Source organism: Numenius arquata, chromosome 1, assembly GCF_964106895.1.
Source record: "Numenius arquata chromosome 1, bNumArq3.hap1.1, whole genome shotgun sequence".
NCBI lineage: Eukaryota > Metazoa > Chordata > Aves > Charadriiformes > Scolopacidae > Numenius > Numenius arquata.
This window is the reverse complement of record NC_133576.1, coordinates 1986075-2010230: the sequence shown is the minus strand read 5'-3', so window position 1 is coordinate 2010230 and position 24156 is coordinate 1986075. Positions and strand designations below refer to the sequence as shown.

Here is a 24156-nt window from a genome sequence, read left to right as displayed (position 1 = left end):
TTAACTGAAGTTTACTGCCATTTTATAAATATGACAATCAAACCAGTAATCATTTTTTATGTAAGCTATGAATCTTGCTGAAGCAGATAGACAACAGATGGGATTTTCAAAAACACCTAGGTACGTAACTTTGCTCAGAATCAAATAATTTTTACCTAAGCTTGCTTAAAAGTCTTTCTGAAGGATGATGAATGTTTTGTTGAACATAATACTGTAAGTCAGAAAAAGAAACTTAAATTGGTGCAAAATGTCAACACTGTAGCATCATAGAAATGTTGGTTGGAAGGGACCTCTAACAGTCAGCTACTCAACCTCCTGCTCAAAGTAGCATACTCTACTGTAAAATGTTCCTTTGTAAAAGCAATTTGCCATCAGCTTTCTGACATTTTATTGGTTTTTGGTTTTATATTCTTTTTTTTCTGATTTAGAAGCCTTGAAGTATTTTAAAGACCAATTAACAGTCTATGAGCAAAAAGAAATTTTCAATTATACAGAGCTGTGGTTTCTTGGGCTGGAAGCTAAAAAGATTGAAGGTTTGCCTGAAACCCAGAATAATAATTGTTACGATGACGAGCATGGTTCCTACTTAAAGGTAAGTGGAAAAAATTATGGTACTCATTTTCAGCTTTTCAGCTCAATAAGTTTGTTGTGACTGTCGACCGTCTGCCAACTCTTAAGTGATCTATGTGAGGTACATGTTATTTCTATAAAATAAATATTCATATAGTGAAAATGTCATCACCAATCACTTTAAAGCTCAGAAGATAATCCTAAAGAGAGACCACTTTGCATTTCATTCAGGATTGATGCAAGGTAGGTGGATTAGTGAAGCATGCACTTGTTATTTTCTCTGTCACCCTTGTTTAATGTAGACTTCACTTGCTACCAGTCCAACACCTTTCATAGAAAGTGAACTCACACACATGAGATACTTTAAAGCCTGATCTTTGTCGCACTATCTGAATCTGAACTATTTGTTTTCTTTTGAAGGTTTTACATGACCACATTGCGTACCGATATGAAGTGTTGGAGGTGATTGGGAAAGGGTCATTTGGGCAGGTGGCTAAATGCTTGGATCATAAAACCAATGAATTAGTGGCATTGAAAATAATAAGGAATAAGAAAAGGTGAGACATCTGTTGACTTTAAATCAGGACAGTCAGCTCTTTGTCATATAGGCAGTGACAATCTGGGATAACGTGAACAAAGCAAAATCAAACCCCCTGTACTTCAGACTTTCAGATTAAACACAGTGTGAAGACATTCACTAAACACAAAACAGAGTGAAGAAAGGTGATGACAGGGGCTCAGAATTGGCCTGGACCCAGTGGAGACAGTCTATGAAAGCAGGCACAGTTTTTCCAAACTTACAAGGAGGTCTCTGTATCTGTGGCACAGTTTAAACCAGCCCTGCATGACTGAGAGCTGAGAGCCTACATTCCCCCCCCCCCCCCCCCCTCAAGACTCCAAAACCACAGGAAGGCTCCAGTCACTCATTTTAACATGAAAAATTCTACACTATGGTCCTAAGCAACCTCTTCTTGTTATATCACTGGTTACAAATTTTTTAGTTGAGTTTAGCTTGAACCAGAGTCAATGAAGCAGATGAGAATCATGCTGTTGACTCCAGCAACAGTTATAGCTATTTGGTTTTTCCCCCTCCGTGAACACTAAATGTAAAGATGCTCTGCAAAACTGGCTGTCTTACTGTGGTTGGTGTGAAATATGGCCCTGCTCAAGTAAATGGAAGCATACCCATGGATTTTGAAACCACTAGGGTTTTACTCTGGATGCTCATTTGAGACTGTTTTTTCATTTAAATATTTTTTTCAGATAAGTCAAAACAACTACTCTTAAATGCTATATAAGGCCAGTATATTTAGACTAGGCAACAAGCATCATGAATCAAAGTTACAGTATTTAACAGGTGTGAATGGTGATTTTTTAATCATTGCCCCACATGTTGATTTTAAAGTAAGGTTGTGGTATTTGTATTGCTACAAATGCTAGATTGAGTTAATGTTACCTTTCCCCTGTCCTGTGATATTTCAGATTTCACAGCCAGGCTTTGGTAGAAGTGAAGATCCTTGATGCTCTCCTAAAGAAGGACAAAGATGATACTCACAATATCATCCACATGAAGGAATACTTCTACTTTCGCAATCACTTCTGTATTTCCTTCGAACTGCTGGGGTAAAGTATACTTTCCTTTACACAAATCTTAAGGAAAGTTGTAGACCTTGTGCCTACAAGCTTTCATTTTTATGCTTTCTTTGGCAGAATTTGCTTCTCTTTATGTTACAAGAAAGGAATACTGTTTAAATACAGACTGCATAACTGAGTCAGTCTTTGGTAACCAAAGGTGAACTGAAAAAGCCCCCGTTCAGACTTCACACAATGACATGATCCATCCCTTATTTTCTGTGCTGTGTATTGAAGTTTTCTTCCCTGAAAGACCTAAGGGAAGAAGAGTAAACCAATGGATTCATGACTGGTAAACTTTAGGGCATATAAACAATATTAAATAATCCAAAAGTATGGCTGTTTCTTGCTTTCTATGAATGTATGCTGCAGGACACATCTTAGGAGGAATTTTGGAGAAATTTTAGGGAAGTCAGACCATTTATTCACCGGCCTCCTTGTAATCAGGGCATCAAACTGGGATTACAGAGGTTATCCACGGTTCCCCATCCCTTAAAGTAAAGCCTGCATTGCTGCATGTTATAGACCTTGCTGAAGATTAAGCATCATATAGAAGGCTTGATCTCAAACAGACCTAAATACATTGTGTTGCTGCTTGCAAGTCTGTCACTCAGACACACAGGGATAAGAACTGACTCCTCTCCAGGGGAAAAAACAGACCAGTTTTTTCAGAAAGCTGCTATGGAAACTTGTAGGAAAACGTTCATGGGATAGCCACTATGTTCAGATCTTTACAGAAGAGCTGAAGACTGGTCGTGATGTAAAAATAATTGTCTGGTGAAATTTTTATTGCTTCTAAAATATAGTGAAAACCTCTTAATTTGTGAACTTTCTTCTCCACCAAGCCCTGCTAACTTCATTTACTCCTGAAGGAGTGGGCCTTGCCTGACACCCGTGGACGCACAAGCGGAGAAGGCAGAAAGCTACAGTCGTTTATGTCAGTGCAGACGCATGGGGTCCTGCTGAGGACACCTCTGGAGACCATGCTGCTGAGGACAAGCTTGTGCATCCCTTCAGTAGTCACCATCCCTGTGGCCATTTCCTCCTCCAAAGAACAATCAAATGTTGGGCGCTCTGTACTTGTCCGGGCGCACCCCAGGCTGGGGGCTCCCTGGGGGCTCTGGTGCATGGAGCTATGGGGGCTCCATCAGGACAGGACCTGGCAGCCAGGAGCAGGGCAGCTGGAGGGCAGCGTTCACGTGTTGCCAACCGCGCTTGGCAGAAGTTAGCAACATCATTTAATGGACTTACTGGAAGGAGCTAAGATATGATGGTGACAGGAGAAATATAAAAAACCTAATGAGACCTGGATTTATGGGGGTATTTATCTAGAAAGATCTACTGCTGGTTAAAGACTCTTTAGACAAAAAGGGTTTACACAAGGTGCCGAAGCAAAGACAAATGAGAGAGGAGGGGATTGAAGAAAACTTGTTTCTCAGTTCCTGAATGGTAGTTATACTTGGTGATCAACAGCACAGCTGCATAATATAGCACTGAGTTTAGCAATCAAACAAGCCCTCTGACATGTCCTCTTTAGATCTGGAGGCTCAGGGAGGTGTTTGTTCATATTACGTGCAGAACAGCATTCTCGAGGAGGAAAATAGCTAAATCATTTTCTTCTGCGTGAGTCCTCCATCATGTAGGAAGATATAAATACTCTCTTCCTCCTGTAGGAAGGCTAAATACTCTCTTAATGTACTGTAAACTAATCATGCCTTTAAAAATAAGTTCCTAAATCTTTTCTGCTTTCTGTCTTCTTCTTCTTCCACCTCCACAACCCCCGCAGAATAAATTTGTATGAGTTGATCAAAAAGAACAATTTCCAAGGTTTCAATTTGTCTTTAATTCGACACTTCACTCAGTGTGTGCTGAGATGTTTACAAGTGCTCTACCAGGAAAGAATCATTCACTGTGATCTGAAGCCTGTAAGTACAGTCATTCCATAACCTGTTATTCTGTAAAGAATACATAAGCTTTATCCTATTTGTATTGATTGAGAGGAGGAATCCTTAAAACTCAGTAGGGTATTTGTACAGAAGCTATAGTTCATTTCAGACTGTATTAGTAGTAGAGTCAAGTGATTATTTCCATTGATTCAGTTCATTCACTGCAGTATTATGCATGATTATCTGGTTGCCAAAATGTATGCAAATGAGAATCAAATTACTTTTTGCTTAGAGAAGGAAAAACATACTTGTGAGATTAAATATTTCAACATGAGGGACATCATTACAATGCAAGGACATATTCACAAGGCAGCCTGTTCCAGGTTATCCTGTTACTTCTATTTAATTTCATATGCAGAACAACAAAATTAGGTAGCCTAGTAAATGATAAAGCACTTCTATAGTGCAGTATTTAGGGTGCTCACCTGTTTCTGGAGGAATATATGTGATCCAATTCCTGCTGCTAGATCTGCTAAGCATTCATGCTGGGTGAAACATTTCCATTCTCCTAATGCCCCAATCTTAAATTTTTGCAATTTTCTGAGATTTCTATTTAACTCTATTTTCATTTCAGGTGAACGTTTATCTTGATTTATTTTTCAAAACCACAAATGAACCAATAAATAAATATATAAATTCGCTCTCAAGTAAAAATGCTAAGCCTGAAATTCTGCTTTCACTTTGCTTAATGTATCTTGACTCGGAAGTCTGCAGAGTCACATACTGTCTGTACCCATTGTCTTGCCAACTTCTTTGCCAGACCAGTTTGCAGTGAGAAGTGAAGGATTGCAAGGTAATCAAAATATCTTAATTAGAAACAATTGGCCCAAGAGGAAATCTGTTTCCAGGCACTCACTGACACGGAATGAGGTTGGCAAGATCAATGAGTGTAGTATGTGTTTAAATAGAGTAACGTATTAGTGAACATTTAGTGAATTAACTAAAAGAGAAGTTTGTTCTCATTCAACTCATACAATTATACACTTTCATGAATTTAATTTATGTTGCCTGAAATTCACATCTGTTATTCCATCTGCCTCCTATGATATTTCTCAACGTAAGGTAGAGTATGGAGCTTCTCTGCTCTACATGCTAGGTAATCACTGCCCTCCAAAACCTGGTTTTGTATTTAATCAGCTCCCTTGCATTGTGAGAGATCCAGTATTAGAGAGAGAGTCCTACCACGAGCATGAAGGAATAGCTAGCTGCAGAGAGAGGATGCTTCCTCCCAAAACAGAACCAAGAGCACCTGGGTAGTGGAAGTCAGTCCTTGCCTTGACTTTCACCAGTAGCAGCAGCTTCCCCCTCCTGTCACGCACAGAATTTCCTCACGAGTCTACTAATTTCCCAAGAAACTACTCGATCAGTTTGGCATGGGAACTGCTCAGCCCTTCAAAGCTTCGCTGTACGATCACTTTAAAAGGGGTTGATAAAGGTAGCCATCTCATTGCTGAGAAGTGGAGAAGACTGTGCGATTAGAAAGGAAATCACAGGAAATCCTTGACTTAGATTTTTAATGATAAAATTCAACTCTGCAGAAGAGAGCTAATAAGCTATGTGTACTCATCAGTGCAAATATTCCTCAACTGGGTGTTTAAGAATCACCACTTCTCAAGCTGGAATTGTCGGCACACAGTGCTGCACCCAGCCAATAATCCATAGGGCCCCAGCATTTCTGTTCATCACTACCTTGGGATCTCTGCATCACACTGCTGTGAGGTGGGGAGAGGTGTGCTTACAGCGAGTCCTGAGAAGGTTGAAAGCAAACGAGGGAAGAATTGTGAGGTACAACTCGTTCATGGACTTTCTGTGGTTACAAAAGGATGATTCTGGTTAATTTACCATAGCAGGCAACCAGATGCAGTTTGCCTTTTACTCGACTAACAACAATGAGTTTTGGGGAGCTCACACAGCAAGCATTCTCACTGGCTGGTGCCTTGATAGCACCACACACTGCACAGTGCAGTGGCTTGGATTGTATGTAAGGGACTAGTGTCCTAGTCTAGCTAACCTTCAAACTGGGTACCTTTACAAATCTCCCCTCTGCTTAGGTTAATTGCATATTATTGGATGCCTACACAATAGCAAATGCATTCCCAAGGAAATTGAAGTTCTAAGCTTTTATTATGCAAATAAGTGTAAACTCATTGTGTTATGCATTGCTTCTTTTCCAAAGTATTCACTAACCTAATGTGGTGTTAAACCCCTTTTTTCCCTGTGATTTTTTTTTTTTTTCCTCTTTAGGAGAACATATTATTGTACCACAAAGGCCAAGGTTCAGTTAAAGTTATTGATTTTGGATCAAGCTGCTATGAACACCAAAGAGGTTTGCAGAAAAGTCAAGTTGATGTAATTTTCTTAATAACCTTTCTTAATTTTGAAAAATGTGGAAAAACTATTTCTTTGATTGAGCTAATCATAGTATCATTTAGGTTGGAAAAGACCTTCAAGATTATTGAATCCAACCATAAACTTAACATTGCCAAGTCTACCACTAAACCATGTTCCTAAGCACCGCATCTACATGGCTTTGAAATATCTCTGGGGATGGTGACTCAACCACTTCCCTGGGCAGCCTGTTCCGATGCCTGACAACTCTTTTGGTTAAGAAATTTTTCGTAGTATCCAATTTAAACCTCCCCTGACACAACTTGAGGCCATTTCCTCTGGTCCTGTCACTTGTTACTTGGGAAAAGAGACCCAAACGCACCTCACTCAACCTCCTTTCAGGGAGTTGTAGAGGGCAATGAGGTCTCCCCTCAGCCTCCTTTTCTCCAGACTAAACAACCTCAGTTCCCTCATAAAACTTGTTCTCTAGACCCTTCACCAGCTTTGTTGCTCTTCTTTGGATGCCCCCCAGCACCTCAATGTCTTTCTTGCAGTGAAGAGCCCAAAACTGAACACAGTATTTGAGGTGTGGCCTCACCTGTGCTGGGGTGTACAGGGGAAAGATCACTTCCCTACTCCTGCTGGCCACACTGTTCCTGATACAGGCCAGGATGCTGTTGTCCACCTTGGCCACCTGGGCACACTGCTGGCTCATGTTAAGCCGACAGTCAACCAACTTTTCTGCTGGGCAGCTTTCCAGCCATTCTTCCCCAAGCCTGTAGCGTTGCCTGGGGTTGTTGTGACCCAAGTGCGGGACCTGGCACATGGCCTCATTGAACCTCATACCGTTGGCCTCAGCCCATCGATCCAGCCTGCCCAGATCCCCCTGTAGAGCCTTCCTACCCTCAAGCAGATCAACGCTCCCACCCAACTTGGTGTCATCTGCAAACTTACTGAGGGTGCACTCAATCCCCTTGTCTAGATCATTGATAAACAACATCCACAGCCTTTCCCTCATCCACTAAGTGCACCTAAGAAGATTAGGTTAGTCAAGCTGGACCTGCCTTTCGTAAACCCCATGCTAACTGGGCCTGGTTGCCTTGTTGTCCTGTACATGCCGTGTGATGGCGCTCAAGGTGATCTGCACCAAGGTCAGACTGACAGGCCTGTAGTTCCCTAGAACAAGATAGTGGCCTAGGCCCCTAATCAAAATCTAATTAATCTTTCAGCCATTGGTGGTGGAACAAATACTAGCAGGAAATAAGTAACTATTACCATGCTTTTTCTTTGTCTCAGTTCTGATCAGCCCTTCGACTGCTGTTGAAATCAGGATTGTATTTGCAAGAGTGGTTTGCTGAAATGGGCCTATGAGGATAATCCCAATACTTCACTTAACAAAGAGTTTATAAGATCCAAAGATCCTTTCCCAATTAGGATAGTCAAATTATAATTGGCACTTTTTGGATTAATACAATGGGGGTAATGGGAACTATGCTACAAGTTTAGAAAGTCTGAATTTTGGGGGGGTTTCTGTCAAAGATTTAAGCAGAATGTGCAGAAGATAAGAAAAAAATGTAAGGGAGAAAGTAATGTATAGTATCTGTTAAAAACAAACAAATAAACAAACAACTCACCAAACAAACAAACAAGAAATCTGTAGTATACATTCCATTAATTTAGAAAAACAAAACTAGTCTTAAATAGCTTGAGTTTTCCTGTGAAAGACTGATATATAAACTGAGCCAAAACTGTTTATCTATATTTTGGAGTTCAGCCCATTAGATTTACAGGAGCCCAGGTTTACAGGAGCAGGTAGTAATTTTTGGTTTGCCCACATTTGAGTAGGGTGCAATCTGAGACACAGCCTGAAATATTTTAGGAGAGTATCAAACTGAAACAGAAAACAAGGGAAAGGAGAGATGGAGCATATCTGAGAAGACTCTGTCAGCTGAAACAAGAATTGGTGCAACCCTCAGAGTGGTACAGGATTAGAGATTAGAAAACAAAAAGTCAGCTCTTTATTTGTGACAAAAATGACAAAAAGCAGACAACAATTATGCAGTTGGTCAAATGCATAAGGGCACAGATTGCCACCATGGTACTCCCCACCTGCACAGATTTAGTGAAGTCACATATTGAGCGGCACTTAATTTTCAGGGCGCTTTCCTTCCAGAAAGATGTTGAATATGTGGGAATGCAAAGAAGTGCAGGAATATAAACAAAGTGACCGGCAGAGTGATAGGAATAAGAAAATAAGAGAGTTTGCATCCTGTAATCGCGTTCAGATTGTCTGAATGGCAAGAGGTAAAAGAATTAGTCTACTCACTATGATGAGTCCCAGTCTTGGAATGAGGTCTTTTGACATCTGCTGTGGGGCTATAATGCATTAATGGGGAAATCAGAAGGCAGTAGGAGATGTTCGCTAGGTGTCAGTGAAACCAGTATTTCCTACAGTGCAAGCCTGTGATAATGATAATGAAGAACCGTTGATTGATGCGAGGGCAAGACCTCCAAATAGGAAAATGAACACGGAGTAAGCTGAATCACAGCATTAGTAGAATAATTTCTTTCAGTAAAACTTGCTGAAGAACAATTTCCACATAGAATAGTGGAGAGCATATCACCCACTGATTTTAGGATAGAATTAGAAAAGGTTTTCAGAGCCTATGTGAGCAAGCCCTTAATGGCAGCTAATGGATAGAGTAGATACCTGATACCTGAACATGTATTTCACTTTTCTGTGAAATCTGGAATCAACACTTCTGTCCCATTTCTGATATTTTGCTTCTTGTGTAATTTTCTGTTTTGATATAGTGTACACCTATGTTCAGAGCCGGTTTTATCGCTCGCCTGAAGTGATTCTTGGTCATCCTTATGCTATGGCTGTTGATATGTGGAGCTTAGGCTGTATCATAGCTGAGCTTCACACAGGCTACCCGCTGTTTCCAGGGGAAAATGAAGTTGACCAACTTGCCTGCATCATGGAGGTAACTTTTGGGATTGTCTTTTGAATTACGTACTCATTTGATATATTACACCGCTAGCAACAAAGAGAAATGTCAAGAGATGATGAAGTACATTTGTCTATGGGCTGGCCTTCTAGAGGGAGGTTTATTACAGCTGAAGGGCTCTTTGAAAGGATGGGCTCTAATGCAAAACTGTTATTTCCATTTCATGTGCCAAACACTGCTGTGTACACTCACTGTCTTGCTTCTGAAGGACACATATTATAATCTGGTCAAAATTTGTATGGACAAGTTAGAACAGAAGAAGCATCTCTAAGGGAAAGGAAAAGCAATTATAACAGACTCATCTTCTCCAATATGCGTAGGTTAAATTGGATCTCCTTAGTCCAAATTCCTGCTGAGGGAGATATTTTTGCTAGCATCTGATTAGTCAGCTGTGCCTAGCAAATCTTGAAAACCTCAAAAGCTTGAGTAGAAACTCTCTGGGTGACCTGCTCAACTCATGCTCTACTCTCCTGGTGAAAAAGTTTTTCCTAATAGTCACCCTGAACTTCTCAAGCCACAATTTGTGGATATTGCCCCGTCTTACACTGTCTGCCCCTGCAAAGAAGTTTGGCTCTGTCAACTTTGTAACTGTTCCTCAAAGAGTTTTATGAATGTACTGTGACATCTTATACCTCAGATCACCTACCCGGTCCAAATGTTAGAATAGGTGCAAAACCGACCCATGAAAGCAAGTTACTTAGATAGTCTATACCAATCACTAAACTTCAACCTGGTGTTGAACTCAGCCCTAAATTCTGATCCTTATAGTGCTGCACTAGTTTGTACAAGATTTTTTCAAAGACGGCATCTCTCCATGTGGCCTCCTCCATGTGTCATTAACAGAGATGCTTATTCTTAGGGTCCTCTTGGTAGTGAGGATCCCAGTGTCATCCCTTATAAGATCACTTTTTCTATGTAGGAAACCTCTAAAGGAATGCCTTAATTCCTTCCACAATGAATGGCACAAAAGGAAATGGTTTGTAGACATTTCACAGTAAACTCTGACATCCAGCTTCTTTCCGTATGGAAGGGGGTGAAATACCTCATCTCTCCTGACAGTCGTTATGTATGTTTGTGAAATGAAGAGTAACTTCACGAATTCATGTTCTATGTTGAAGGTATTGGGTCTTCCACCAGCTGATTTTATCCAGGCTGCATCAAGAAAGCAAACGTTCTTCGGTAACTGCTTCTGATTGTTTGTCCTTGTGGGATTCCTCCCTGCTAGTTAATACCTAGTTAATATTACTGGTAGGGAATAGGGTAAGAGAACCTTAGCTGCTTCTTAGCTGACAAAACTTCTTTCAGGAAGAGATATTAAAAAGAAGCAAATGGGGAACGTGAAGTTACAAATGAACCTGGTGCTGCACTTTTCATGTTTTATGGACCTCTTATTGCCAAAGTGGTAGGGAAGGGATTGGGAAATCCATTCCGCTGTTACTCCTTAAAAATATTATTGCTAAAAGGAATGCAGTGGGCTTTGGGAACTAATTTAGATTAAGTCCATTCCTATGGGTATAATTTGGTTTTGGAAATTACACAAAACAAACAAAAAAAACGTGGTGTAGGGTGCAGTCTCTAGGATGCAACCAATATCGTTTGCCGCAATGCTGGCAGACTATCAAGCCAACAGGCAAAACTGGAGTTAGTGGGATGGATATGGGTACTGGTTTTGCAACTCTCTTGAAGATTTGGTGAGGATTTTAAACGTATTTTTTTCAGCATGTCTTTATTTTTTTAAGATTCCAAAGGTTTTCCTAAATCCATAACTAACAGCAAGGGAAAAACAAGATGCCCAGACTCCAAGGATCTAAGCACAGTACTGAAAACCCACGATGCTGGTTTCTTGGACTTTCTGAAAGGATGTCTTATGTGAGTTCATAATTTTGACTTATATGCGGCAGGCTAGTTTTGACTTTGCTTTCATTCTCTTGCGCCTTTAAAATCTTTGTATCACTTGGGGCTTTTTGGTGTTGTGTTTTGGGTTTTTTGTTTTCTGTTTTCCCTGTGGTAGCATTTGGATAACTATTATTATTCGCAGCTTATTGCAGGGAGGAATCATTGCACAGAAAGGCTCTATGGGATTAGTCCAAGGTACAAAAGAAAGCTGACATCATCACATCTGAAAGCAGATCTTCATCTTCTGGTGCTGGAGACTAAACTCTAAAAGCAATGGTTTTTACCCATTGAGGCCTTTGTATTAAATCCTTTCTGTTTTATCTGAGATAAAAGTTCATTCAGATAACATAGTTAATGGTAATGCAATGTCCCAAGGCAGTGCATATCTGGAGATCAAAGTTTGGTTTCATGCTTAAATCTAACTCCTGCTCCAGTGGAAAGAAAGTCATTCAATTTCCTCCAGGAGGAGTTATACTAGGAGCTGACTTAGCTGGATTGAATGTCTTTACTGTATTTTCTATACTAGGTCTTGGGAATGGCAATCAGGTGATATGCTGTGGTATATGTATGAAAACAATTCTGCTTTTTTGAGTATCTGCTCACAAAGATCTTGCTCTCTGCGGGCATGTTCCCTTGGGTGAGATTAGACTCTTTTTACTTCCAATACACTATACGCCTCCCCCTTAGCAGAGGATAAAAATGCATAGTACATTCAGCCACGTCTTCATCCCAGAATCAATGGTATCGTTTGCTTGCTTCTTCTTGACTGTGGTAGTTAGTATGGAGAATTACTTAGCACGGTTACCAAGGTGTTACCTTGCAGTTTGCATGCTGATTTAAGCCTATTTTGTACTTATATTGGTTTTGCTTGCACATTTGAAGAGTTATTTGTTGGACTGTAGTTTTCCATTCTCTTGATTGGAATAGATTTTTATAAATCCTTGGAGCTCAGAATGTGAGGAGAGTCTAATATGTCCCAGGTCCTGTCATTCTAGGATAAACTGTTGACATTACTTCAGTCAAGGATTTTGCTACTGAATACATAGTATGACAAGTGGTCCATGGCTGTTTTCTTAAAGGAAATTGATGATATGCACTTGCTAAATGCAAATAACATGTAATAATTAACAGTCTTGACACAAGGTAGAAATCCCACAGATTCTCTATGCCAGGAACTTTTTACCTAGTATCACTGAATAACTTAGGTTGGAGGGGACCTCTGGAAGTCATCCAGCCCACCCTCCCACTCAAAGCAGAGCAAACTTGGAGCAGGTTCCTCAGGACCTTGTCTGGTCAGGTTCTGAGTATCTCCAAGGTGGGAGATCCACAGTGTCTTGGGGCAACCTATTCTAATAGTGAAACACACTGATGGTGAGAGCATCAGTGCTAAAGTGGGGGAAGAGAGATGTGATTTAGTGTCACCAGCGTATCTGTCATCACCAAGTAAATGGGTCTTTTTAACAAATTAATAATAATGTAACATAGTAACGTGGGAGAAGCAAAACTATTTTGTGGCTCAGACATGACCGTGTGCCTTTTCCAAGGCAGTCAGCCTTACTAAGCATTTTACAGGGTGGGACTCCATGGACCCTGCTGATACGAGGTGTCATTTTACTAATAGGTCTTTTTGCTTGGGAGATGGTTGCTAATGAGGTTTTTACTCATCCAGCAAACTAAAAGACTGAGAATGCAGGAACAAACTTTTGTCTGGGTGACTTAAATACTGACCTCTTGCATAGGTGCAGTAAGGCTTTCCGGGTGAGCTTGGATCCTAATTTGTACTGTGTAACGGTAGCAGAAGCTGGTCCCATACCTTTTCCAGTGTTACCTATATCTTATGCAAGGCTAATATTTTGTGTCTTCTTTAGCACTGACTGTAAGTTTCTTTCTAGCAGTGCAATAGTACTTTCCTAAAGAAATCCGTGCTAAGGCCAGGCTGGATGGGGCTTTGAGCAACCTGGTCCAGTCAAAGGTGACCCTGCCCATGGCAGGGGGGTTGGAACTCGATGATCTTTAAGGTCCCTTCCATCTCTAACCATTCTATGAGACTATGATTATAACTTGTGGTTAGATGAAAAAAAAAAAAAATAACCACCTCTGTTTCACAATAAGGTTGCTTTCAATGTTCTCTGCTTGCTAAAGCTGTATGAATCATTGATCCGTTTTGGTTTGCTGGCTGAATCAGAACATTTAGGAAACAATTTCAGTGAAGAAAAAGAACCTGTGAACGAGTCATTTCAGGTCACACAGAAAAAAAATGTTGTATGTTTGGATTGTTTAAATGCTCAAAGGAATGAAGTAAGGTTTGAAATGAAAACTCTTTTTGAGACAAAAAAGAATTTAACTATTTTCAGTTTCGGTTGTCGATCTGTGTCTGTCCAAAGCAGCCTGATATGTTTGCCATGACTTCACAAATAGTTTCGTTCAACTTGTATGCACCCGTTTTGTGGATGAAAACATCAGACCAAAAAAAAAATTCAATCAGTTCCTGTGATGACAAGAATATCTTTTTTTCCTATATTATTTCTGTACAGTTCTGGACAGCACTGAGATTAGACAAAATAGAATTAAATAGTCTGCAACACACGTAGAGATTATTAACAGAAATATTAGGACTGATGCGAATGCGGTATGAGTGAAAATATATGTGTGTTTAAGCACTGGAAGAAACAGTAGAACAAGGGTTGAAAGAACGGTGTGTATTGGTAACAAAGGACAGTGCTCCCCCCTGTAGAACCGGGGAGCGCGTTGTCTGTGTCGCAGCCAGAAAGCCTGCACTCTGGTGAGACCACAGCACAGGTGACCAGCAGTGAAAAATCTCAGAGCTCACAGCAACTGCATGGTGACAAGCTTGCAGAATATCACATATGCTGTTCATTTTCCTGTTAGCCCAAAAGGAAAACAAAGATATATTCCAAAATACAAGGGAAAATAGACATGAGTAGGTATCTTACCTAGCAGTTATGGAGACTAAAGTCAGCAAGGTTCTGATCCGAAGGACCATGCCCAATCAGCAAGTGTCTCCTAAAGGACATAAAAGATCTGTCTAAAGATGAGTACATCATCATCAATCAAGAAAAGCCCCAGAGATGTGATGGGGACTCAGTAGCTGACAACCCTCGTCCTCTGAGTGACACAAAAGTGGTCTTGTTCCAGAACACTTGGTACTTGTGACTACGTGGGTGTGAGAACTGAATGAATGAAGTAAAGTCAGTGCAGAGATTTTGCAAAAAAAAAAAATCACCTTTCATTTCCATAATAAGATCTTACATGAGTTTTGTTACATTAAGTCTCTACGGTAGTTTCAGGTGCAGTTAAATTAGGGAAGACATATCTTTTAATGAATTACCCTGCGTCTCATTTATTTTCCCTTTCTGAGAGCTTGCATTGACAGAATGTGAAAACCTTGAGGCCATTATTCAGTAGGGTCCCATCCCTTGTAACACTGTGAACTGCATATTAAAATTGGTTTGATGCCACAGATCAGCAAAGCACACACTGCTGCAGTAAATAAGAAGTTTAGAAGGATGGAGATCACATACGATTTTTTCTTGTCTTCAGTTAAAATTATTTTGGTTAAAAAAATGTCCTCATGAAATGACTTTCAGAAGACAATACTGAATCTTTTGGCTTAAACTGAGTTTCAGTCAGAGCTACTGTTAAATAACTATTTGTCTACCATGGATTTAAGGTGGGAACCTGCCCTGCGCATGACTCCCGATGAAGCAATGAAGCATGCATGGATCCAGGAGCCAAAAATATACAGAGCAAAACAGAAAACACAGACTTCAAGGAACCTGAGTGATAGCGCTCTCTCTGGACCAGAAAAGAAAAAAGAGGATATTCGTAAGCATGTGCTAGCTGGAGAACTAAGTGCATTTATATCAGTGTTTGGTATTTCTTTATATTTGATATCATCTGTCTGAAGTAAGGTGAGGTACACAGTGTGGGGGTAATGGATAGTCACTGGAACGTGGTGGATAGAGCCACTATTTCTCACTTCTGTAGAAACCCATTACTTAGGTTTTATAGCATCTTCCAGCAAGAAGACTGGCAGTACTAAGGGTTCACATGGAAAGATCTTTTCCCTACTGACAGCAAAATAGTTACGGTTTCTGTCACCACACCACAGTGCGCTTCACTTTCAGAGCAAACGAATGCATCAGTTGTGGTTGTAAGACCCCAGAGAAAATTTTCAATTGATCTGTTGTGGATTTGTGGCGATCGTGTGTTTATCTGCCGCGAAGCCTGCAGTCTTACCCTATCGTTTTGTTTATTTATTGTTATAGAAAATACCTGGAAAGATACGGCTGACAAAGTGAGAAGTGAACTGGCTGAAAGACTGACTCCCCCTGTGCCCTCCACTGGCACAACAGGAAACGATGTGCAGAACACGAGGAAACATGCTATTCCAGAGAAACACTTGGAGAGCCAAACGGAAAAGCCTATAAAAAATGATCAAGCAGAACACAGTAGTGAAACAGCTCTTCCAAAAAATTCTCTTTTTTTCCCTCCAATTAAGTAATACACAGCACAAATGATGATTGCTTCAGCTGCATACTTGGTATATTTTGTAGGTATTTTTTGTACTCAGGAATATAGGCTGTATCTGTCTGTACATGGGCTGTGAACATTGTAAGTATATTTAATGTTCGTTTTACCTTGAAATAGTCCAGACAACCAAAACAGAATTTCAAATTAATTCCTTTTCCTCATCTCCATCCTTGTCGTGATCAGAGATCCTTCACAACCAGCAGCAATAAAATGGAGACTGTAGAGGTGGAGAGTGGCTTATTCTTGATGTTGTAATAGACTTTCGAATTTTAGACTTTCCTGGAGCTAAAAGAACAAATGCATTGATTGAAGAATCTGAATCCTTTCACTTACATCAGCGTAAATCAGGTGTAATTAATAGATAGGATTACTGGATTTACTTCTGTGTAAAAAAATATGAGAAAGAAAACCCAGCACCTGCACTTCCCTCCTTTTCTACCTCCCGCTTGTTTATAGTGAAGCACTAGATGTCACACCTTCTTAGTACACCTAGAAATGTAAATTACAGTCTTTAGCCCTTTAGCAGCAACAAAGAAGAGCTGTATTCTGGGCCCACTTCTGCAGAGACTCCACTCAGTATTCGTACCAACAGGAAAGATGTATTAAAGCAAGCTGTTTGGATTCAGGGAAATTGTCCTCTGCAGGTAGTTTAACTTAATACTCTGTAAAAAAGCCGATTTCTATGACCCCTATCATTTCTATGTTTAATTAATTTACACATTAAGCTCTTGGACAATAGACTGTCTTTTCATTGCATTTGTACAGCACCCACCTCAGCACGACTTTTACACTTTGCTGTGACTTTCAGATAGTAAAGCAATTTGGATGGAAATAGCGAGGAAGTTGTCCTACAAATTGCAGCTGCTACTGCAGCAGCACCGTGCTGTAGCAGTAGTAGTCCCAAGAGAAATAGGTGTTTGTAGGTGTTAAGAGTCACCATAACAGCAAACTCCCGCAGGCTCTTTGTACAAAAGAAAAACCCAAAGGATATGAAAATGGTCCTAACACAGTTCTAATGTAACAGTGAGTAAACAAGCCATCTGACAGGGTACAGAGGTGACTGCAACGACAAAAGACCCGTAGCAGGTGTGCCCTCCTGCTGAATAGAAAGCTAATGCTAACAGTCATCTCGGGGAAAATGGACTGCCCAACGCCCTGTGACTATTCTCTTGGCTTTAGGCAAATCCTGGGACTCGTGAAGAAACACCTGGAAGAATATGAGATGAGTGAGCCAAGCAGGGCAATAGCCCATTATTGTGTGTAATCGAGCAGTTAATTAGAAGGGTATTTTGGCAGACAAATATCATCCTGCTGTGATGCAGACATATCTGACAAGCAGGCCAGCATGTTAGTACCAGAATTGTCTATCTCTGGCTTCAGAGAGACTCCTTTGCAGCTGAACCCTCCTGGAGGCTATAAAACGCTCTCATTCATCACCAGAATGATGCGCTGGGAAATTCTGATTGCACAGGGTACGCAGACTGGGTGAGCATCTTGTAGGATGCAGGCAGAGCCTTTACCACATTTCACAGAGTACTCCGACTCCTAGTGGGAGCTGGATGGAGTTAGACTCATCATCAGTTTTAGGGAATATTCAGATAAGTTTTTGCAGATATTTGGAAAATAATTTTTGGCTGATTGTCTGCAAGTATAGAGAAGATAAGAAGCAAATGGGTTTATGTTTAAGTGTAAGGGTTCAATGTGGACTAAGAACAGCAAAAGTTCTTAACGTAAAAGGTCAGATCCTTACGTCCTTGGAACTATAATTTGTACTGTTTCAATTCAGTTGCTGTTCATTCTCCATCTCTGTTGTGGTATGTTCATTTGACTGCTTAGGCTGCTCCAAGTTAAAATATCTGTCTTATAATTGTACACTTGTGTATCTGTCTGCTCTACCTCAGAGGCAAAGTTTGGGATCAGTTATACCAAGTTGCTCTTGATAGTATTGCTTAGTCCTAGTGAAGCTGTAAACCTCATTTGATGGATGGGCTCGTGTGCTGGAGCTGCATTTTCTTCACAGTTAAAACATTCCAATAGCTTTCTGTAGTAACCAGCGCCACATTACGTCTCATGGCATATGCTGATGGGTTTTTCAAGGCACTCATAGAGTTGAGGGAAAAGTAACAAAGCCACCTGAGTTGATTATCCTTCTGTTCACAGAAGGCAGAGGGATGGCGTTTCACTGTAGCTAGCTGGCTGCCATGTATTTCCTGTCTTCCCTTTCTTGCTGACCTGCTGTTCTTTTTTTAATTCCTTCCTTCAGCCTCCACAGTGATTTCCATATTTCCATCTTCAAAATCTTTCCTAATAAGGGCTCTGGCAGATAACTGTGGGATTTTATTTTTTTTTTTCAGAGATGACAGAAATAAATAGAAATTACTTGGCAGAAAGATCTAGCCCTCAGATATCATCGCTGCTTTCACATGCCTCTACAGAAAAAAAGGAGACCCAATAGATACAGGTAGCATCCTCTTTTCTGTGCTGTAAAAGGACAACCTTCAAAAAGTTGAGAAGATTCCTCTGACTCCTGCTCTGCTTGAACCACTCACAGACTGGTAACAGCGTAGACTCATAGAGAAAAGAATCACAAAGCGATCAATTTACTTAATCGAAAAGCCCAAACCATGCATCATGTTTTGTTTCTGTATGATATAGTGACATTTTTAGCCACATTTTCCAAGAAAATGAGGTGGCTGCTTTCTTGTCTCTCTCTGCACGTTGATCCGCTGATCTTCTGGTTGGTGTCTTCTTCCCCTGAGCTCTTCAACTTATTAACAGATATTATTTGAGATAGGCAGAGGAACAGTGTTCTCAAAAGCATTTTGCTTTTGGATGCTACAGTTGACACAGGAGTGAGACCCTATTAGTGTTACCAGTGAGGGAAAGGCAGGAGAATGTGTTTATGGTTGGTTCTGCTGGCCCCCCGAGAAACATGAGAGCGCTGGCCACCCAGGGACCATGTGCGTGGTTCTACATCCCTGTAAGGATATGCTGCCCCTTGATCAGGATCTGGGCCAAACAAAAGCCGTTAGGGAATGTGGGATGGAGAAAGAACTGGGCATGTTGCAGCAGAGATAACTGATTTGGGGTGTAAGGCTAGAAGGGGCATCATGGTACGGGGAAGCGCTGGGAAACTGTGTCATTGGCTTGAAGAGAAGTTGCAGGAACCTGAACCGTTGAAAAAGTGGGTATCTACAGGATGTAGGACACAAAATCAAGCTGTGAGAGCACAAAGGCTCTGTGAACAAGCTGTCATACCTCTTCTGTCTTTGAAACCACATTAAGAAAATGTCTGTAACGAAATAATGATAATGCATACTCCTAATGCATTCCCTTCTGCCTTTCTGGAATTAAATGCATTTTGCAATAATTGCACATCACCACCCCTTCTAGGAGGCAGCCAAAGTATAATTTCTATAAGTCAAATGCACAGTCGCTGCCAGAGCCCAGACCAGACCATGGAACTAACAGTGGTGCCATGCTCTTCTTTGTACTGGATCCTGAAGTTCTTTTATTCAGGGTGAATAAAGATATCTGCAACCACCTTGAAACACCATAGTCACAAGTCGCATGATGCAGAGATGCAGCTGGTCATGAGGTGTTGCCTGTAGTGTTTTTGGATCCTTCGCTAGTGTTCCAGTGCCATCTAGTGTCACTATAGGTTGCCTGTATGCCATTTTGAATGCATTTCTAATGGTTCTTCTTTAACATACCCCCTTCACCAGTGGTGTCCCTCAGGGCTCAGTTTTGGGGCCAGTATTGTTTAATATCTTTATTGATGATCTGGATAATGGGATTGAGTGTACCCTCAGGAAGTTGGCAGATTACATCAAACTAGGTGGGAGTGTTGATCTGCCTGAGGGTCGGCAGGCTCTACAGAGGGACCTGGACAGGTTGGATCAATGGGCCAAGGCCAATGGGATGAGGTTCAATAAGGCCAAGTGCCGGGTCCTGCATTTGGGTCACAACAACCCCAGGCAGCGCTACAGGCTTGGGGCAGAGTGGCTGGAAAGCTGCCCAGCAGAAAAGGACCTGGGGGTGTTTGTGGACAGCCAGCTGAACATGAGCCAGCAGTGTGCCCAGGTGGCCAAGAAGGCCAACGGCATCCTGGCCTGTGTCAGGAACAGCGTGGCCAGCAGGAGCAGGGCAGTGATGGTGCCTTTGGACTGGGCACTGGTGAGGCCTCACCTCGAGTGCTGTGTTCAGTTCTGGGCCCCTCACTCCAGGAAGGACATTGAGCTGCTGGAGCGTGTCCAGAGGAGAGCCACCAAGCTGGTGAGGGGTCTGGAGAACAAGTCACATGAGGAGAGGCTGAGGGAACTGGGCATGTTTAGTTTGGAGAAGAGGAGGCTGAGGGGAGACCTCATTGCCCTCTACAACTCCCTGAAAGGAGGGTGTAGAGAGGTGGGTGTTGGCCTCTTCTCCCAAGGGAATAATGACAGGACCAGAGGGAATGGTCTGAAGTTGCGGCAGGGGAGGTTTAGATTAGATATTAGGAAGAATGCCCTGGAACAGCCTGCCCAGGGAGGTGGTGGAGTCGCCATCCCTGGAGGGATTTAAGAATTGTGTAGACGTGGCACTTCAGGGCATGCTCTAGTGCCTGGGATTGTAGGGGTTTTTTTTTTGTGTGTGTGTGTGTGTATGGTTTGACTCGGTGATCTCAGAGGTCCTTTCCAACCGTGACGATTCTGTGATTACCTGTGATCTTAACCTGGGAGCAGAGTTCTTCAAGGTTAATCCCCAACCCAAATAACAAAAAGCCAAAAGCACCCCTGCATTAGATAAGTGTAAAGTTGAGCCGTGAGAGTACAGCAGTGCGTCTGCCACTACACTGAAAAAAAGCAGTGAGCTTAGCAATATGCTTCACTGAATCAGTGCAGCTAAGAAGCTCTCAGAGCAAAGTACAAGAAAGCTAAAGCAGTGATTTTGCAACTTGGTCCCCCCCTGCCCTTGTTTTGCATTGTTTGGATTTCGCAATGCACGACACACACATAACACGTTATGACTCCTGTAACATCTATGTGCATAAGCAGGGATCACCTACTCTGGGGCAAGGTGCTAACCAGGAGAATAAATTATTTGTAATGCTGGCTTTTGTCTATGTATCAAACTTCTACTATTTATGAGAAAAAAAAAAGTTAATGTTTGTCAGACTGGATGAATTAAAGCCATTTGAATTTTTCAGTCTGCAGAGAGACTTGACAGAGAAACTGAGAGATTGGGCACGTTATTTCCAGATTTTGGGAGGTGGGGTTTGAAGCAGAAGTGTCATAGTAAAATCACTAGTAGGCACAATGCATTGAAGAATTACGGTAATTTGTGATAGGGAAAACCTAGGAAAATTGAAGCTCTTAGAATTAAATCGTTCCCAACTGTCAGCTCCGTGACCTTGTGCTCCAATGATATTACTTGCATGATGTGAGAAAATATCATTTGTTTAACAGGAGTCTTGAATAGACAAAGCACTAAGAATTATTTCCAGTGAAACACCCAGTCTTTCTTTTACTTGATTGGAGCTTCTTTGTATCAGCACCAGCATCCCCATGGCACCGCACTGTATGGGATCGATGTAATGCAGGTTACACACAGGGGACTAGATTACACAATAAGTCTTAAAAAGTTGTTACCATCACTCTGTATCGTTTAAGCACGCTAAAGCTGCCAGTTCTTCACATCCGAAAGTTTGACCACTGACTGAATTGTTGCTCCTGCTAGGAAGAAGCAAGTGATAACAATCAAGAGTTTCTTTAGTGGGATCTTGTGTGTTTGTGTGGGAGGTGGATGGGTTCCTGCTTCCTGGGGCATGGTCAGAATTGCATGGCAGAGCCCTGGAACAGGCTGCCCAGGGAGGTGGTGGAGTCTCCTTCTCTGGAGACATTCAAAACCTGCCTGGACATGTTCCTGTGCAATCTGCTCTGGGTGGCCCTGCTTTGGCAGGGGAGGTGGACTATATGATCTCCAGAGGTCCTTTCCAACCCCATATCGTTCTGTGATCCTGTGACACTTTCCACTCCCACCATTCTACACCTATTTCCAAACACCACACTGCTCAAAAAACCTCTTTGCTTCCTCTCACGATCCTCCTGCTGGAAATGAATGTCTGGTTTTGCTGCCTGCTCAGGTCTACGACCTCCACAAGTAGAGACCCTTCTGATTACCCCCGGTCTACAGTGCAAGGGTTCATCAGCAGGCATAAATTTCTGTGGCTACTGATATCCATGTGTCCTCCTGTTTGTGATGTGAGACAGCAAAAGCCAATCTGTCAGCCTGGGAACTGGTTGTCTTTGACCCTTTATCCTTCCCAGTGCTCTTAGCTTTCAAAGGACAAGTCTGTCAGCAAAATGACTGTGTAGACACTGTATTGTTTGTATCTGTTCCAAAAGACCTTTAGCCATAACCTATGATGTCCCTGCCTTCAACAGTACTTCTGTCACCCCTTTGAAGCTTGGGAAGGGAAAGGGAGCAAAAGGACTACAGTCTTATAATTCCACCTTCCCTAAATATCCCTCACATGCTCTTGTACGGTCTCTTTCCCCCTCAGCCCACTTTGCAAATTACTTAATATTAAAGAGAAAGATTTCCTCTCTGTCCTCCCAAGCATCCAAGATTTTCGGCCTGTGAAGAGGGAGAGGGCTTTTCACAGCTACGGTGGGATGGCTGCAGGAATTTGTGCAACACTGCGATGGGAAAACCAAGCCAATGGCAGTGAAAGAGCTGAGAAATTATGTTAAGGAAAAGTGAAGTCCTTTCGCAAGACAGCTCATGAAACAATCTCTGTCAGCACCTTTCTTTCAGGACTGCATGCTTTATTCGATGAGGAGCCTATATCTCCTCTGCTTCTTGCTATGGCCTCCACCTTTTATTCGGTAGAACCAGTCTTGCAGATGGGTGGCAAAAGGTAAGTCAGCTTGGCATCATCTTTCAGAAAGTCACCAGTTTTTTCAAACCTAAAGGATCTGGGATGGGTCCAAACATGGAAAAGGAAGGCTGTCAAAGATGTGTGGTGCTGAGTGCAAGGATATTTTTTAGCCTGGCTACCAAAAGTTCAAGTTGTCACTCTGCCGGTCTCCAGTCATTTTTAAACCTGCTGGCTAGTTTTACTTCAAATAGTGAGCATAATATAATGACATATCACACAATGTCTTACAAGGGAGTATCACCCATCTCAGTATGATATAGTGCACCGCATTGCGAAATATAGCATTCTAAACTGCAGCAGCTCATCGGGCAACATAGTACAACATAATGCATTTCCCAAATGAAAGTAGTCCTGCATTGTCTTAAGTCCTCCTATAGGACACGGTCATTCAGAGGGATGGAGGTGGGAAGGGACGAGAAGTGTTTGTCATGCTTGAAACCTGAACTGCTGAGAATCAGGAAATAATGTTAGTAAATTCTCTAATGCAGCCTTGCTTCTGCCCTTTTCAGTAGATAAGCTAAAACACCACTAATCTACACGCTTGCACTATATCATTATGCCTTGTCCAGAGAACAGGGAATATTATAATTATTGCATGCCCTGTAACAAATTCTATCAAGCAAACCTTGTTTAGGGCATGAGGCACGAAGCTGAGCCGCCTGCATTTATTCTGGGCTTGAAAAACTTGACTCCCCCACAGATACCCTCCGCTTCTTGCCAATGCTTACAACCCTTTCATTTTCACCCAGGGTGTTCCCTTTGCCACTGTCCTTTCACTTGCCTTTCATTAGCATCCTGCTCTCATGTTCTCTTGGGTAATACAGCTACAACCTGTTAAGGGAGGGAAATGAACTGATGCCAAAATAGCAGATTTTCTGTTGTCTGTGTATTGACTTGAGATACAGGGTTCAGCTTCAAGCCTTGTTCCAAATACCACAACACATGGTCCAGAAGCAGGATATCAACCTACCAAACGTCCTTTCCTGTTAGCTCATTTGGGCAGTTGTTTCTTTTTCTCTGTTTTTTCAGTCACTCATTCCACTTGGAACTGAAAGCCTTCCCTGACAAACTGTTGGCAGTGTGGTATGTCTATGTGAAAAGCTGTGGTTTCAGTAAGTCCATATTTTTTGAGAAAAATATTTCATTTGAAAAGTAAGTGACCAACTCTAGTGCTTTTAATATTGTTCCCATTACTGTCTAACAGGCAGTGGTCTTCCCACCATTTTTCTCAAAAACAAAATTAGCATATTTTCATAATTTCCATATTTCCTCCACAGAAAACAAATACAAAAAGTAAAGA

General features: G+C 41.6%; 1 protein-coding gene across 1 annotated transcript in view; it reads left to right on the top strand.

Moving 5' to 3' along the window:
- The window catches only part of DYRK4 (dual specificity tyrosine phosphorylation regulated kinase 4), a 28423-nt gene extending 12515 nt beyond the window's left edge, over positions 1 to 15908 (top strand). Inside the window, exons 5-14 of the mRNA XM_074146940.1 lie at positions 429 to 592; positions 991 to 1127; positions 2053 to 2193; positions 3989 to 4127; positions 6393 to 6474; positions 9291 to 9463; positions 10606 to 10666; positions 11227 to 11356; positions 15075 to 15229; positions 15673 to 15908. Of these exons, the coding sequence (XP_074003041.1) occupies positions 429 to 592; positions 991 to 1127; positions 2053 to 2193; positions 3989 to 4127; positions 6393 to 6474; positions 9291 to 9463; positions 10606 to 10666; positions 11227 to 11356; positions 15075 to 15229; positions 15673 to 15908 (1418 nt within the window). The remainder of the gene's footprint in view (positions 1 to 428; positions 593 to 990; positions 1128 to 2052; positions 2194 to 3988; positions 4128 to 6392; positions 6475 to 9290; positions 9464 to 10605; positions 10667 to 11226; positions 11357 to 15074; positions 15230 to 15672) is intronic.
- Positions 15909 to 24156: the final 8248 nt, after the last annotated feature.